Source organism: Bos indicus, chromosome 7, assembly GCF_029378745.1.
Source record: "Bos indicus isolate NIAB-ARS_2022 breed Sahiwal x Tharparkar chromosome 7, NIAB-ARS_B.indTharparkar_mat_pri_1.0, whole genome shotgun sequence".
Lineage (NCBI taxonomy): Eukaryota > Metazoa > Chordata > Mammalia > Artiodactyla > Bovidae > Bos > Bos indicus.
The window spans coordinates 25,373,380-25,391,806 of record NC_091766.1 but is presented as its reverse complement, the minus strand read 5'-3'; the positions used below and the strand labels follow the sequence as shown (position 1 = coordinate 25,391,806).

At 37.5% G+C, this 18,427-nt stretch overlaps 1 protein-coding gene across 1 annotated transcript in view; it reads right to left on the bottom strand.

The window, feature by feature from the left end:
• FBN2 (fibrillin 2) overlaps positions 1-18,427 on the bottom strand; it is a 222,618-nt gene that overhangs the window by 103,190 nt on the left and 101,001 nt on the right. Inside the window, exons 8-9 of the mRNA XM_070793212.1 lie at positions 17,067-17,192; positions 1,342-1,494 (exon numbers count right to left, since the gene is read on the bottom strand). Of these exons, the coding sequence (XP_070649313.1) occupies positions 1,342-1,494; positions 17,067-17,192 (279 nt within the window). The remainder of the gene's footprint in view (positions 1-1,341; positions 1,495-17,066; positions 17,193-18,427) is intronic.

Here is an 18,427-nt window from a genome sequence, read left to right as displayed (position 1 = left end):
TTAGCTTGATAAATGTTTTCAATGCTAGCAGTAGCAGGAAAAATACAGGTGCTTCAGGAAAAAATGGAAATCTATAAGCCATGTTTTAACTGAGTTGCATACCCAAAGAACTGTCTATACATATTCTTTGATTTTATGTCTCTAAGTGCAACTCATAAAATTCCAGATATAACTTGCATCTGCAAGAAATTCACTTGAATAGATGGATACTAAACCTTTAAGTAATTCATTCTATATTTGGTTTTACTTAAATCTCCATCAGTATCATACCTACACATTTTCCCTCTTTTCTTTTTTTAAGGGATTAATATAATTTAGAATAATTTTTTTTCTAATGTGGACTCTTAACAGAATACAGCATTTAGTACGCTTTTAAATCTGCTAATTGTTTGTCCAAGTATCAGAGTTGAGGGAAAAATGTATAATTGCCTTATTTTCTTAATTGTTCTCAGAATTAGGGCACCATATAAGAAAAAATGAAAACTGTTTAACTCAAGTAATTGTTTGAGTATTAATATGACTAGGATGATGAATTTCCAAAATTACACACTATGCTTTACCTTTGGTTTTTAAAAAATTTTACTACTCAATTTTGGAATTTCAAGGATTAGAAATTTAGAAAGAAAGGCCTTTATTTTTTTTCCTCCATAACAGAACATACAGATGTGTATGTTTATAAGCATGTTTCAAAAAGCTGAATTATTTTTCATACTTACAACATGGAGGCAATATAATAACACATTATCAATATACTTTTATGTGATGAACACTACACTTTACTATGCATGTTATATTAACAGGAGGAACTACTTCTTGTTCATCTTAGAGCAATTTTCTGGTATAGCCTCAGCTACACAGCAGTTAATATAGCAAAGTGAATGACAGTGAATTCTGAATACAAAATTCAGTGTATTCTGAATTTTCAAGGTCATTAGAAAAGGGAGGAAATATCTCTTAAGGACTGGAGCACAATAAGCTGAGGGTATGCCTAAAATAAAATAAATGAAGACCAAACTTTGTTACTCCAGCTTCAAATGGAAGATTAGGTTTTAAAACTGAACTTAAATACCGACATTTAAAATAATTATTAAAATTCTTGCTTAAAGTTAATACATGATCAGTGGTTAGGGTTTTTTCCTAATATTAACAAAAAGAATAGAATGAAGATTGATTCCAATAAACAATGTCACCCTAACCCCCACAAAAATCACCCAAGTCATATTGAAGATACTAAAAGGAATGCAAAGATGATCTGTGTTTAAGGAAAACACCAAAGCACATTATTGTTACTAATTTTCCTGCCACTGCGTGTTCTGAGCACATGAGCAGCCAACAGCTCACCAGAGCCTCTGACAGGACAGGCTTCAGGAATGGTTCCGATGCCCCAGCAGCGGCCGGGCTCACAGCAGCACTGCATTCTGGTCATCCTGCCCGGAAGCTCTTGTGCACAGCGACCGTTCACCAGGCCCGAGAAACACGTGCCTGTTCTCTGATCTAAACATGGGAAAAGAAAATAGAAGACATGACAGAATTACCCTGAGTCCTCACATCATTTACTGTACACGTTAGGAGATGCTAAGTTAAGGGGATTATTTTACTTAATTTCTATTACATCTCATTCTTTCCATTTCTATCACATTTATTCATGCTTTTGTCTATTTACAAGCAAATACTCACTGAGCACCTGTGCCATGCCATACCCTAGGTGTACAAAAAAGAGAGGCATGAAGCAGCTAGGAGCTGTAAGTAAGAAGTAAGAATTAAGTATGCAGTAAGTATGCAGTAAGAAGCCACACCCAGACAGACACAGAGCTCAAATGAGGGAAAGCGACAGACCCATCTCAGCCTAGACTAGTCAATCAGTCACCCAGCAGACCTGCAGATGCATACTGTTGTTCACTACAGAAATTGTCTGTTATTTATTACACAGCAATACAAAACTATCGCAGGTACTATTTTAGAAAGACTGATCAAAAACAGCTCCTTTGAGGCAGTGACATCTGAGCAGACTTTAATAAGGGGAGAGCATGAGCCACACAAGTAACCTGGAAGAAGAGAAGTTCAAAGAGAAAGAAGAAGATGTGTTTCACGTGCGTGAAAAACGAGGAGTCAACGTGATGGCTAAAGAGAAGGCAGAAGGGAGGTGGAAGATTCTGAGCTCTTGTACAGAGGGCAAGGGCACGTACAGCCCCAAAAACCACGAGGGAAGTACTTTCTGATTTTATTTGAAGCGCCAAAAAGAGTGAGTCCAGTTTCACTGCATATTATTTAACTTTTAACAAGGTGCTTCCAAGACATTCTGTCCATGACCACAAGAGGAAACACACACCACAACCATCAGGAGCTACACGTCATTGATGCAGATGAAACTGTTAACTATAAATAATGCTATCAATAGGGAAGGTCTAATATTTTTACACTAGACACTGAGTTTAAAAATAAATATATTATTTTCTTAAATGGTCCAAAGCTTACCTCAGGTTGCTTCCACACTATTGTTAAATAAAACAATTGGCTTTAGTTAGGTATTATTCCATGTAAGAATCAGAATGCCTATCAGTCCCCAAAAGAAACCCAGTATGACCAAGAGAAAGTACATAATTCGACTCATGCAGGCTTACTTAAAGGCACTGCAGACACTTTATAAATGTCATGATTTTTTTTTAATTTATTTATTTTAATTGGAGGTTAATTACTTTACAATATTGTAGTGGTTTTTGCCATACATTGACATGAATCAGCCATGAGTGTACATCTGTTCCCCATCCTGAACCCCCCTCCCAACTCCCTCCCCATTCCATCTCTCAGGGTCATCCCAGTGCACCAGCCCTGAGCACCTTGTCTCATGGAATGAACCTGGACTGGTAATCTGTTTCACATATGATAGTATACATGTTTCAATGCTATTCTCTCAAGTCATCCCACCCTCGCCTTCTCCCACAGAGTCCAAAAGTCTGTTCTTTACATCTGTGTCTCTTTTGCTGACTCACATATAGGGTCATTGTTACCATCTTTCTAAATTCCATATATATGCATTAGTATACTGTATTGGTGTTTTTCTTTCTGACTTACTTCACTCTGTATAATAGGCTCCAGTTTCAGCCACCTCATTAGAACTGATTCAAATGCATTCTTTTTAATGGCTGAGTAATACTCCATTGTGTATATGTACCACAGCTTTCTTATCCATTCATCTGCTGATGGACATCTAGGTTGCTTCCATGTCCTGGCTATTGTAAACAGTGCTGTGATGAACACTGGGGTACACATGTCTCTTTCAATTCTGGTTTCCTTGGTGTGTATGCCCAGCAGTGGGATTGCTGGGTCACCAGTTGGGTGTGGACAGGCTGTCTGTCATTGGGAATAATTTCATAGGTAGATTTTGACTCCCAAGAATGATCCAGGAAAATCGTTTTTAGAATATTCATTCCAGAAACCTAAAGTATTATATTCTTAAATTTACTTGATTTACTCCTCATGAATAGGATGAAAATTAAGATACGGAACTTCTAAACTCTTCACAGTAACCATTGTTACAAAATACATTCAGTGCTACACAGTATGCTGAACATATTTGTCTCTTCAAGGATCTCTGAGGAGGAGGTGAACCATAAGATTTGGGAAGAAAAAGAAAAGAGTCATGGCCTTGAGTCAGAATACCTAGGTTTACATCAAAATATTGTTAATTGTTTTATTCTGTAACCATATCTACCTACTTCTTATTCATGAAATAGGGTTAATGGAAGGATTAAACAAAGCAATATATGCTCTGTTTCCAGCAGAACGATGTATTAGATACCCTGAGTATCCTTCCCCATGGACACATTCTTGATAAAATATGAAAAACTACTTTAAAAAAATCATCTCACTGACATGAAAAAGGGGGAAAACTGAGTCTCAAAATGAAATGAAAACAAGAATCTTTGGAGGTTAAGTGCACACCTAGGTTTCAGCTTTTGGGCTTCTGTAAACTCTGGAGACTCTGGTTTTCAACTCTTGATAGTTTTACAGGGGCCAGAACCTAAGAGATAAAAGCCCAGATTCACCTCTCTAATACAAAATGAAACAGGACACTCCCTCATAAAGTAGGGGTCCCAAGCAGCTATATCCTTGTTATATGGCTAATGCAGAGAAAAGCAGCTAAGAGACTTGCCTGTTTTCTACCTTCGTGCTGGATGGAGGGGGAAAAAAAAAAAAAAAAACTCTTCCTAAGAATGTGAAACCACAAGCTCTTTCTCACATAGATGGCTCTGTTGTCAAAATATTAGGTTTGTGTTCTGAAAATTTCAAAGGAGAAATATTACATAAAGAGGTCTCCAGGTAGGGATATTCAAAGTACCTCACAAAAACCAACACAACTGAGGACTTAATACTGACACAGGTCTCAAAGAATTTCCACATATAAAGTTCCAGGAAAAAAGGAGTAGCTAACAGTAAAGTCACTGAAGAAGTAGGTAAATAAATGACACACAGAGAAACAAGGCTCAATGAGCAAAAGTTAGCTGAATAAATAGCAGGTTTCAGATACTGGAATGGTCAGATCAATTTTGAAAAATCATTAATTGGTTTTAATTAACGATAATTCATTATATACTAATAACTAAATAACCTTTAATCCATTTAAGCAATTAAAAAACTAAAAATGTGAACAGAGAAAACAAGTCCACAAACAATGAAAGAAGAGACTTAAAAACATTCAATGAAATGTCTGTAAATAAAACAATCATAACTGAAATAACACACTTAGTGACTATATTAAGCAGTGTACTGCACATAGCACAGTTAATGGACATGAGTTTGAGTAAGCTCCAGGAGTTAGTGATGGACAGGGAAGCCTGGTGTGCTGCAGTCCACGGGGTTGCAAAGAATTGGACATGACTGAGCAACTGAACTAATTAACTACACATAGATGAAGAGAGAATTCCTGAGCTGGAAAAAATAGCTGAATATATCATGGTTGTGTAGTTCAGAGTCAAAGAGATGGAAAATCTTGGAAAGAGGTTAAGAACTATGGGGGTGAGTGTGAAAAGGTAATTTACATCTAATAAGACGAATAAGAGTATTAGAAAGTGTCAAAAGCAGACAATAGGGGGAGAGGCCACAGTGAACAGATACTAGTTTACAACTTTCTAATGATGTTGCAAGATAAGTTCAGATCTAGGTAGTCCAATAAATCCAAAGTGGGAAAACTAAAAAGAAATCCAGAGTTAGCACCACATCACTCTGAAACTGCAGAACAACAAAGAAAAGGTGAAGATCTTAAAAATAGCGAGAACAAAAAGATTACCTGCTAAGGAATTATATTTATATCAATCACTGACTTCTTAATAGCACCAGTGGATGCTAGAACACAACAGAATATTATCTTCTGTATGCTGAGATAAAATAACTGTCAATCTAAAATTCTGTACCCCAAGAAACCATCTTCCAGAGGGAAATAAATTAAGGCCATTTTCAGGAAAATATAAACTGAATTTTCTACAAAAAGGTTCTTGCCAAAGTAAATTTTAGAAGAGGTGTTTTAGGTAAAAGGGAAAACAATTCCAGTGGAAGGTCTGAAATATATGAATAAATAAAGAGGGAAAACACTGTTAAGATACATGGACAAGTAATAAAATATCAAACAATAATAATAATGATTAATCTGTTGCAAATGGGGAGTGGAAATTGGTTGGACTTTTTTACCTTGGAAGGGGGAGATCAAAGTGTAACCATTCTAATATTCTTTTACTGTTTATATGTGGGTAAAATACAGACAATTTTAGGCTTTAAGTTATTATATATGTATCCTCAAGCAGCCAGGATAATCACTAAAACCACAGAAATAAATTATGTATTTCTAAACAACAGATGAAAAAGAATGGGCTATGGAAGAATGGAAAGAGGGAACGAAGAGACAAAAGCCAAAATAAATCTAAAAAAGAAAGTGAGAAACAGAAAATAACAAAAAAGAGAAAGTACAGGAAAAGCACAATAAACGAGAAGCAAAAAATAATTATAATAGAAATAAATGCATCAGTTACTGTAATAAACATGAATGAATTTAAATATCAATTTAAAAGATAAAGATTTTGAGACCATGTCCCCCCAAATTTACAGTTAGGCTGTTTAAAGAAACATATTTAAAACAAAAGGAAGCAGAAAGATTGAGAGAAAAAATATCCAAATGGCATATATTTAAATCTTCCTCTCCAATTTACAAAATGCGGTGGAAAAAGACATTAGATAAAACATCAAAAATATTTAGAAACGTATCATGAGGAAAAGAAAGAAAACTTTAGTCAATACATTTCAAAAAAGGTTCAATTCACTATGAAAATATAACTTTTAAAATATGACTTTTAAACAGTCATTACCTTATAACATAGCATCAAAACATTAAAGCAAAAACTTAAAAGGCCACATGGAGAAACTGAGAAATCTACTACCAAGGTGGAACATTTATACAACTCTGTAACTAACTGATAGACACAGTAGATAAAATCTAGTAGTTCTAGGAAAAATTTGAACAGAACAGTTAACAAGTTTGATCTAATGGATATAGCTATCCAACGAGAAAACACAAAACTCAAGTCCACATAGAAGATTTTCAAATCAGGGGAGACCCTGACATTTCTAAACCACTCATGTGTCAAATTCACCAACACACTGGAAATAAGGTAATATGTTAAAAAAAAAAAAAATGAGTAGGAGCTGAACAGGAATCTGTATTAGTCTCAGAATTTGGAAGTCTTCAAGGACATTGTGAGAGCTCCACAAATGTGTACTTATACTGAACACTGCAATGCAAATAAAAATGCCTCATAATATACAGATACTACTACATTTCCCACTAATTTATATTCCATTTTGACTAGTAAAATACAAATTCATTTAAAATTATTATTGAATATTCAGTAGTTTGTTTCATTATGTATTTTTCTCAAAGATATTGGGTTATCATCATGTATGGATCTGAAAACATTTTTGATGTTAAAGAGGAGGTCTTCAAATTCAGTAAACATAATTAACTACTATAGTTAATTAACTATAATTAGTTAACTATAATTAACTCCTGTAGTTTGAAAACCTTTCATCAGTCCTATAAGATATGCTGGAGGAAACCATGTCACTGCTGAAAGGACTGAGGGACAGCAAGACGGGACTGGCAAGTAAATCATAACTAATTTTCATAAATTCTACAATTAGTATCTTCAAGGAGATCAAACCAGTCAACCCTAAAGGAAATCAACCCTAACAGTCATTGGAAGGATGATGCTGAATTTGAAGCTCAACACTTTGGCCACATTATGCGAAGAACTGACTCGCTGGAAAAGGCCCTGATGCTGGGAAAGACTGAGGGCAAGAGGAGAAGGGGGGCGATGGAGGATGAGATGATTGGATGGCATCACTGACTCAATGGGCAAGAGTTTGAGCAAATTCAGGGAGATGGTGAAGGACAGGGAAGCCTTGCATGCTGCAGTTCATGGGGTCACAAAGTGGGACATGACTTAACAACTGGACAATAGCAGTAACGTTGGAGACATAAACAATCTACTTTCAATCCTTTGCATCAAAACATGAAAATGAGATACAGACACCATGTAGTGTGATATCTCATAGTTAAGATCTCTCCAAAAATACATTACAAAAGGAAAACAGTGCCTGACAGATGGGTTATTTCGTTTGTATCTCTAAACTGCATGGTCCTTAGAAAGTACTCTGTTGAAAATGTGCCATATGGAAGAATAAAAAGGAACATCCCATACAACTAAGAGTTGTCAAGACATGCCATCCCTTGAAATATGGAATTATTAGGGGCAAAGAAAGATGAAGCCTGTTTATAACATCATTAGAACAAATTCTTCTAGTGCTTGGTATGTGTTTAACTGCAGAACTGATATGGTCGTAAGTAATGAAAACATGTCTATTCCTCTAATAATCTCTTATCACCCTCGCTATACTCCCAGAAGAAGGTTTACATCAAGCCTTATTGAAAGCCACACTGAGAAAGAGGAAGTAATCCATCTTCTCTGATTAAAATATAAATCTACCTTGAAACAAAATAATGGTACTCTTATCAGAGTTTGTTTCCTGGCTTGACATTTAGTCTAAACTTGATTTAAAAGAACTAACAGTTAATTATACAATGTGATGAAAACTTGGTAAAAGATGAGGGAGGTTGTACCTTGAAAAAATACATCTCCTGTTGAGTGAGCTTTGCTCATTAAAAATGAAGGGGTTAACCAGAAAGCCGTGATGAGGTGAGCTCAAGTCAGAAGACTAGTGATAGTATGTGTTCGATAGATAAAAAATCACGGCCTCAGACTTCATCCAGATTCTGCAGGCCCGCACTTGCTTCTCTGAGGGTCTGGCATTAATCTGAGTTCCATTTGACTAATTCTGCAGATTCTTGCTATTTCTAAAATCTTGCATATTGCTTTCATGTTGCCATCATACACGACTAACTAGAACTAGGAAGAATGAATGACAAAGAACCACTGTGGCTCCTTGGTTTACTTCTTCCTTTAAAGCAGTGGAATTTTTCTTCCTCATCACCTAACTTTCTCTTTCAAGGACATTCTTTCTTAATTTAAACTACACCCCCTGACTCCCCAGTCACTTGTATATGATTTTTCTGATTAAACCTAAAATGCTATATAGTATATGGTTTCATCCCTGTCTCCTCTACCCCTTTTCAGTTCATTTTAGCCACTCAGTCGTGTCAAACTCTTTGCGACTCCATGGACTGCAGCACACCAGGCCTCCCTGTCCATCACCAACTCCCGGAGTTTACTCAAATGCATGTTCATTAAGTCAGTGATGCCTTCCAACCATCTCATTCTCTGTCAACCCCTTCTCCTCCTACCTTCAATCTTTCCCAGCATCAGGGTCTTTTCAAATGAGTCAGTTTTTTGCATAAGGTAGCCAAAGTATTGGAGTTTCAGCTTCAACATCAGTCCTTCCAATGAATATTCAGGACTGATTTCCTTTAGGATGGACTGGTTGGATCTTGATGTCCAAAGGACTCTCAAGAGTCTTCTACAACACCACAGTTCAAAAGCATTTATTCTTCGGCACTCAGCTTTCTTTATAGAGTCCAACTCTCACATCCATACATGACTACTGGAAAAGCCATAGCCTTGACCAGATGGACCTTTGCTGGCAAAGTAATGTCTCTGCTTTTTAATAAGCTGTCATAGCTCTTCTTCCAAAGAGCAAGCGTCTTTTAATTTCATGACTGCAGTCACCATCTACAGTGATTTTGGAGCCAGAAAAAAATAAAGTTCTCACTGTTTGCACTGTTTCCCCATCTATTTCTCATGAAGTGATGGGACCAGATGCCATGATCTTAGTTTTCTGAATGTTGAGTTTTAAGCCAACTTTTTCACTCTCCTCTTTCACTTGCATCAAGAGGCTCTTTAGTTCTTCTTCACATTCTGCTATAAGGGAGGTGTCATCTGCATATATGAGGGTATTGATATTTCTTCTGGCAATCTTGATTCCAGTTTGTGCTTCATCCAGTCCAGCATTTCTCATAATGTATTATGCAAAGAAGTTAAATAAGCAGGGTGACAATATACAGCCTTGACGTACTCCTTTCCTGATTTGGAACCAGTCTGTTGTTTCATGTCCAGTTCTAACTGTTGTTTCTTGACCTGCATACAGATTTCTCAGAAGGCAGGTCAAGTTTTCTGGTATTTCCACCTCTTGAAGAATTTCCCACAGTTTGTGGTGATCCATACAGTCAAAGGCTTTGGCATAGTCAATAAAGCAGAAGTAGATATTTTTCTGGAACTCTCTTGCTTTTTTGATGACCCAGCGGATGTTGGCAATTTGATCTCTGGTTCCTCTGCCTTTTCTAAATCCAGCTTGAACATCTGGAAGTTCACAGTTCACGTATTGCTGAAGCCTGGCTTGGAGAATTTTGAGCATTATTTTACTAGTGTGTGAGATGAGTGCAATTGTGCGGTAGTTTGAGCATTCTTTGGCATTGCCTTTCTTTGGGACTGGAATGAAAACTGACCTTTTCCAGTCCTATGGCCACTGCTGAGTTTTCCAAATTTGCTGACATATTGAGTGCAGCACTTTCACAGCATCATCTTTCAGGATTTGAAATAGCTCAACTGGAATTCCATCACCTCCACTAGTTTTGTTTGTAGTGATGCTTCCTAATGCTCACTTGACTTCGCATTCCAGAATGTCTGGCTCTAGGTGAGTGATCACACCATCATGATTATCTGCGTCATGAATATCTTTTTTGCACAGTTCTGTGTATTCTTGTCACCTCTTCTTATTATCTTCTGCTTCTGTTAGGTCCATACCATTTCTGTCCTTTATTGTCCCATCTTTGCATGAAAGTTCCCTTGGTATCTCTAGTCTTTCCCATTCTATTGTTTTATCTATTTCTTTGCATCGATCACTGAGGAAGGCTTTCTTATCTCTCCTTGCTATTTGGAACTCTGCATTCAAATGGGTATATCTTTCCTTTTCTCCTTTGTCTTTCACTTCTCTTCTTTTCAGAGCTGTTTGTAAGGCCTCCTCAGACCATTTTGCCTTTTTGCATTTCTTTTTCTTGGGGATGGTCTTGATCACTGCCTCCGGTACAATGTCACGAACCTGCATCCATAGTTCTTCAGACACTCTGTCTATTAGATCTAATCCCTTGAATCTATTTGTTACTTCCACTGTATAATCATAAGGGATTTGATTTAGGTCATACCTTAATGGTCTAGTGGTTTTCCCTACTTTCTTCAATTTCAGTCTGAATTTGACAATAAGGAGTTCATGATCTGAGCCACATTAGCTCCTGATCTTGTTTTTGCTGACTGTATAGAGCTTCTCCATCTTTGGCTGCAAAGAATATAATCAATCTGCTTTCGGTGTTGACCATCTGGTGATGTCCATGTGTAGAGTCTTCTCTTGTGTTGTTGGAAGAGAGTGTTTGCTATGACCAGTGCGTTCTCTTGGCAAACTCTCTTAGCCTTTGCCCTTCTGTATTCCAAGGCCAAATTTGCCCGTTACTCCAGGTAATTAATTCTTGACTTCCTTCTTTTACATTCTAGTCCCCTATAATGGAAAGGACATCTTTTGGGGGTGTTAGTTCTAGAAGGTCTTGTAGGTCTTCACAGAACTGTTCAACTTCAGCTTTTTCAGCATTATTGGTTGGGCATAGACTTGGATTACTGTGTTATTAGTTAAACATATTTAGGAGTTTGGGGTTATGCTTCAAGCATTTGCAAATGCATGCATGCATGTAACGCAGGCAATCAACATCCATCATCACACAGAGTGCTGCACAGGGACAGCATATCCTGATCACCACTCTATATATCACTCTCTAAAGATCTTCCTCATTTCTCTTAAAGAGATTTCCCCCACTGATTTTTGTCTCTGTGCTGCTCACAATTCTTCATGGGCTCTCACTGTCCTCAGGATCAAGCTGAAACTTCTTAGAAAGGCAGTTAAGAGCCTCAGCAATAGAATCTTCATCTTAACCCATCTTCAACCACTTTCTTACTTAGCTCTCCTCCCCTGGCGACTCTTCCCACTGCCTCCCACGTCTACTCACTTTCAGCATCTGCAGTGCTGCTCAGGCCTTTCTCTTTGCTCAGCACAGTCCAATTGCTCTGCTCCCACCCATCTTTCAAGGTCTGTATCTTATCAGTGCTCACTTTCAAGAGAATTTTAACTATGATAGTCAGGCCTTTCTTTTGGATTTACAGCATTTATTGGCTAAGGAATTATTTAGCAATTAATTACCCACTGCCTCCAACTTTCTCTTATGTTTTTCTTTTTCACATTATGTTTTCTTGAGAATACTCCATGGCATATTGTGCACTGAAATGTCTGTAAAGCTCAAGGAAACCCACTAGGATATTGTGGCAACATCACATTACCTTAAGGACTTTTAAATGCTTACTCTCCATTTTCTGAACTTTGCTTGTTGCTGACTGGCACTTCTGAGTTACCCATGTAGGGTCCCTGCTAGTTCTGTGTGCACAGCGATAGCTGGCACATTAACTTGGATACAGAATCTGTTCACTGCTGCCTGTCAATTGGGCTTCCCTGGTGGCTCCGAAGGTAAAGAATCTACATGCAATGCAGGAAGACACAGGAGATATGGGTTAGATCGCTGGGTCGGGAAGATCTCCTGGAGAAGGGAATGGTACTCCAGTATTCTTGCCTGGAGAATTCCATAGAGGAGCCTGGTAGGCTCCATGGGGTTGAAATGAGTTGCAAAGAGCCTGTCAATCATCACGGACTCATTGTTGACTGCCAGTTACTCTTCTTGCCTCCACTGCAATGTGGAAATGAAGTATTAATAATGTCATGAACATTAAAATGATATAAAATGATATAAGGGTAATTAAGTTGTGCTATGAAAAATGCTTCATTGTCTTCTTCCATTACATTTTAACATTGTAATTAATTTCTTAATTTCACTGAATAATAAAGAAAGAAAATGAAATTTTCAAAAGAAAAAAGAAAAAAATTAGGTATGGGTCTACTTTTTCTAGAAATGACATCTCTTAGTAATCTTTGTTAAAAAGGAGGGCTGTTTCCTGGACATTTTAAAAACTTGATGGAAAACATAAAATAAAAACAAATTAAGAATTTCATTTTTATACTTAGCATAAAACGAAATGAGAAAACTATCCAATTTTATAATTTAAATGACCATTAAACTGTCCTGCTGTATGAAGGTATTTCTTATACATAAGAGAAAAAGGAAGCTTATTGTTTCCTTATAATGCTGTAAATATTCAGGATGTTTTGACTAACTAAGGAATCGGGGCAGCATTCAGTATGTGCTGCACTTAGAATAAAGCTGCAGATAACATGGAGTTTCCTGCTCAAGAAAAAAATTTTGAGAGCATCCAGCTCATTATTGTTAGCATATATATGGTTACAAAACAAATAGCATGGAAATACTTATGACATATATAATTTAATCATAAATAAATTCCATCTAACAAAATACAGACTCAGATTTAAAAAAAAATCAAAATCAAAGATCTCTTACCTATTAAAATTCTAGGCTTATTTTTTTCTTATGTGGAAAACATATACTTATTCCAAATGAAACATAGTTAAATTCAAAAACTTTTTCAGCTGCTTACTTAATTTTAACATTGGTTTTGCAATTTTGGAATGTCATTCTCCCCTCCTTAGGGGCTTTCCTCTGTTTCTGGGTCAGGATATTGATACTGAAATGAGTGGAGACTCCTGGTTAGCATGGGACTCATGTGCCACAGCTCCTGGAGCTCAAGCAAGCTCTCTCACATTCCGAGCATTGGAGACCATAACTCAGTGCCACCACATATCTCCAGCAGTCAAAGGATGCAAAGCAGCTATTAATTAATATTAATGAAATTCTTATGTTCAATCCCATCTCATTCATTTGCTGGTTTGCCTCTTCATTCAGAAAAAGATTTACTGAGCCCAAACTTCTATGGAAAGGACCGTATCAGGTACTGAGGACAAAAAGCTGCATAAGGCAGGACCTAATGGTGCTTATAGTCTGGCCAATGAGTAGAGCAAAAATACTTGTGACACTGTGATAAACCCAGAAATGAAAGAAAGTGAAAAATATTATGGGAAGGGCCAACTGACTTTGTCCAAGAAGTAAATGTGGGTTAGGCAGGGATAGCTGTAAAAACAGTGATGTTTAAGTGGGGATTTAAAGGATGAGTTGGGTTTTAATGAGCATAGTAGGGGGAAGTCAAGATGCTTCAGGCAGAGGAAATACTGTGGGCAGTGTACTTATGTACCACAATAAGAGCAATGTGTGAGGTGGCAGGTGGTTAGAGATGAGTTCTGAATACAGGCTGGGTCAGGCTCCAAAGGGCTTTAAAAGTTCAGGTAAAGGCTTAGAACTTTATATAAGAAGCAAGAGATAAAGAGTTCATCATGATTTAACGGTAAACCAAATGTCTGACATTGAAGAAAACAACCTCAGTAAATTGTTGGGGATCTTCATCATGATTATTTCAATATGATGGGATTTATGACTAAAAAAAGGACTTAGAAACTTAAGAAATAAGGGAGAAAGAAGTAACTTAGAAATCTGATCTAAAACACTAACACGTGTTATGGCAAATTCTGCCTTCTCACTAGTTGGTCTAGTTGTACAATTCATTCTCAAAGGCCTTCAGTTACTCCACACCATCTACCAAATAAAACACATGCATCTTATTTGGCATTTTCAGAACTTCACAGTAATAACCTCACTTATATCTCCAGGCACATTTCTTCTGGTCATTTCAAGAATATAAGTTTCCTAAGGTCAGGGTCTATGGCATCCGGCCAAGGATGTTCACTGATGACTCCTAAACTGACATTTTCCCTATAGGGTTGAGTTCATGCCTGTTTCAAGTGGAAGACTGCGTGTGTGTGTGTGTGTGCACATTCTTTTCCTATACAGTTTAAGAAAATTAAGCCAAGTGTAGGTTGTTCTGCTAATTTGCAATTCTGTTAAATTATGTTAAATGAATCAGACTTAGTTATCAGTCTGATAACGCTGACCCTAAAATCAGTTAATTTGCTCAGTTTTATAGACTTAACATCTATAATGTATTACCAAGTGTAAGACAGAACTCTGATTCATTTGTAAAGAACAAATAATCATTCAAATCTTTTCAAAACCAACTGTCCGTGTGGTGGGAGAGAAACCACTCATGCTGGAGGCCTTGAGATCTAGGCAGAGGCTCTCCGTTAACTTGGAGTATCTAAGGAGACAGTACAGAACCAGAGTAACACAGATGCATGGAGACCTGGATTTAAATCCTGGCTCCATGGATCAGCCCTGAAATATCACATAAGTCATTTAACCTCTCTAAATCTCAATTTATTCATCTACAAATCAGAATAATTATGCCCATCACACAGGGTTATTAGAAGGATTACATCCTCATTCTCCTTTACCTCTTCCTCCTCCTAATGATAGTAAGTAGAAGGAATAAGGAATATTTTATCACATATTTACTAGAAGGAACTGAAGTACAGAGAGGTCAGTAGCTTACCCAAGGCCCTCCCACTATGTGATAGTAAGGAGTAGATGTCCAGGGCCTCACAAATGGTGTGTGCTTGATAACTGGCAGCTGTCAGTTTTAATACTGCCACCACAGTTTCTTCTTTGACTGCTAACTTTTTGACTACTGTTTATGATGACAACATAGCATTCTGAAGGCAGGATCTTCTCTCTCATCTCTTTGCTGTTGGATGGCCACAGCACGGTGTTTGGCATCTCAACAAGTGAACTCAAGCCTTTTTATTGGTACCCTATGACCTCTAGCTTACACCTTAAACTCTCTGTAACCTCCATCCCATCAATCCAGTTCATGTGTACATCATTTGAATATACAAAGTCCATGGTGCTTAGGGACTCACACACCCTCCCAATGGGGATAGGAGATGGTCACTGCCCAGACAGTCATCCTCTAGGGAACCAAGCAACTACAGTCTTTGGGTGCTGGTTTGATTTCCTTAATTAAATTCCTGTACTACAGGAATATTTAGTGATCTTAAAGTCTAAAGCTTATTAAAAAATAGATGACCTACACATGACTGAAAGCACTGTTTTATCTTTCTAAATAAAAGAGAACATGCAATATATCTGGCTTTAGTTAAAATATGCTTAAAACACAAAATTAAACGTACTGATTTCTTTATTGTATTAACCGCCTCTTAAGAAACCTATATGACGATCAGGAAGCAACAGTTAGAACTGGACATGGAACAACAGACTGGTTCCAAATAGGAAAAGGAGTACGTCAAGGCTGTATATTGTCACCCTGTTTATTTAACTTATGCAGAGTACATCATGAGAAATGCTGGGCTGGAAGAAGCACAAGCTGGAATCAAGATTGCTGGGAGAAATATCAATAACCTCAGATATGCAGAGGACACCACCCTTATGGCAGAAAGTGAAGAGAAACTAAAAAGCCTCTTGATGAAAGTGAAAGAGGAGAGTGAAAAAGTTGGCTTAAAGTTCAACATTCAGAAAACAAAGATCATGGCATTTGGTCCCATCACTTCATGGGAAATAGCTGGGGAAACAATGGAAACAGTGTCAGACTTTATTTTTTTGGGCTCCAAAATCACTGCAGATGGTGACTGCAGTCATGAAATTAAAAGACACTTACTCCTTGGAAGGAAAATTTATGACCAATCTAGATAGCATATTCAAAAGCAGAGACATTACTTTGCTAACAAAGGTCCGTCTAGTCAAGGCTATGGTTTTTCCAGTAGTCATGTATGGATGTGAGAGTTGGACTGTGAAGAAAGCTTGATGCCGAAGAATTGATGCTTTTGAACTGTGGTGTTGGAGAAGACTCCTGAGAGTCCCTTGGACTGCAAGGAGATCCAACCAGTCCATTCTGAAGGAGATCAGCCCTGGGATTTCTTTGGAAGGAATGATGCTAAAGCTGAAACTCCAGTACTTTGGCCACCTCATGCGAAGAGTTGACTCATTGGAAAAGACTCTGATGCTGGGAGGGATTGGGGGCAGGAGGAGAAGGGGACGACAGAGGATGAGATGGCTGGATGGCATCACTGACTCGATGGATGTGAGTCTGAGTGAACTCCGGGAGTTGGTGATGGACAGGGAGGCCTGGTGTGCTGTGATTCATGGGGTCGCAAAGAGTCGGACATAACTGAGTGACTGAACTGAACTGAACTGAACTAGAATAAACATATGCTAAGTAAATAAGACAGTGACTACATTCATGATTCATAACAATGAAAGAACTGTTAATTACTACACTTTGTCTCCCAAAGCAGATTTTTAAAAATCTTTCTTGTGCCTTTGTGTCTGTAACATTCAGCAACGTCTTGACGAAATCTTTCTTCATTTCAGAAATGACTCTGACAACATAAAGCAAACCCAAATGGCTTCTGATACTGAAGTTTGTGACATGAGCACCTGGCTGATCAATCCCTCGATAGCAGTAACATAAACAACTCTTTCTGCCACTTTCCCAAAGGTTTTATAATTGTTGCCATCTCCATACCTGCTTGGGCTGTTCTGTCATTAGAAAGAAGCAAGAAGCAGTGTATTGTGCCCTCAAAACCAGGAGGCTTACCGATGCACCGAGAGCCATCTGTTGAGGTTACATATCCACGTGGACAAACACAAAAATAGCTTCCCACGGTGTTGGAACATTCGCCAGTTTCACATATCCCAGGAATGATGCTGCACTCGTCAATGTCTAATCAGGGAAAGAAGGAGAAGATGACTGAGAAAGGCTTTCATTAAGTAGCTTTTAAAAAAAGTGTAAGAGAGCACTGATGGTTGATTAGGTCGGATCGTATAACCTTGAAGATACTCTTGTTTCAGGCCCTAAAGAATTTCTCACACTATCTATGGGAACTGAGATGAAAGTAAACTCCCATGGCAGGAAAACAAGGCCAATGAAAGCAAAACTCCATATCCTCTTTTTCCTCCTCAAATGCAATTTAAATTGGAAATAAGTAAAGATGTAAATGTTTTAGTTTCCATTCTACATCATTTAGGGACTTATCCTACTAGAGACTTAAAAAAAACACACACATATGCAAGGATTACATTTTTAAATATGAAATAAGTACATTTAAAATTTTATAGCTAATTTTCACATTAATTATCTGAACCAATGGAGGGTGGCAAACACCTTTTTTTTTTTTTTTTTCTATTTGGCTTCAGGATATGTTTTTGTACTTACATCTGAATATGGGTATATCTGGCATTCTGGGAATTAACTTCAAACCTAAAATAATACAGTAAAATGGCAAAGGGCAAATGTGGGTGGCTTTGGGAGTTATCCAGTTTTCCTATTGTACCTCCCTAAATTTATCCATTCAGCTTACTCAGTGCTGGGACTAGTTCACTCCCTTTCACATTAATGAAAGGTCTGCTTTCTTTAACATTTTCCCAAAACCCAGAAACCTGGTCATTTATATAAGCTTTAATGTACTTTTCTTCTAGTTCAATAAGCAGAGAGAGGTGGAAAGTCAAACAAAGCTACAATTAGGTACACTGGGAGCGACTTGCTAATATATTGAAAAGGAAATGAGCCAGTATGAAGAGAATCCAGTCAGAGATGCCTGGGAATTAGCTGTCCTCTCTAAGCAACAGGGCTAGCAAAGACCAAGTGAATACAGGGAACAATTATAAAAGCCATAAGCCTAGATGATTACCAAAAAGTAAACCTGAGCTTTCAGTTTTTTAAAAGATGTATATATATATATATATGTGTGTATATATATATATATATATATGTATATATATACACAAGCATATATATAAATATATATATGTATGTATACTCAGTTGCTTCAGTCAAGTCTGATTCTTTGTGACCCCAGGGACTATAGCCTACCAGCCTCTTCCATACATGGGATTCTCCAGGCAAGAATACTGGAGTGGGTTGCCATGCCCTCCTCCAGGAGATCTTCCCCACCCAGG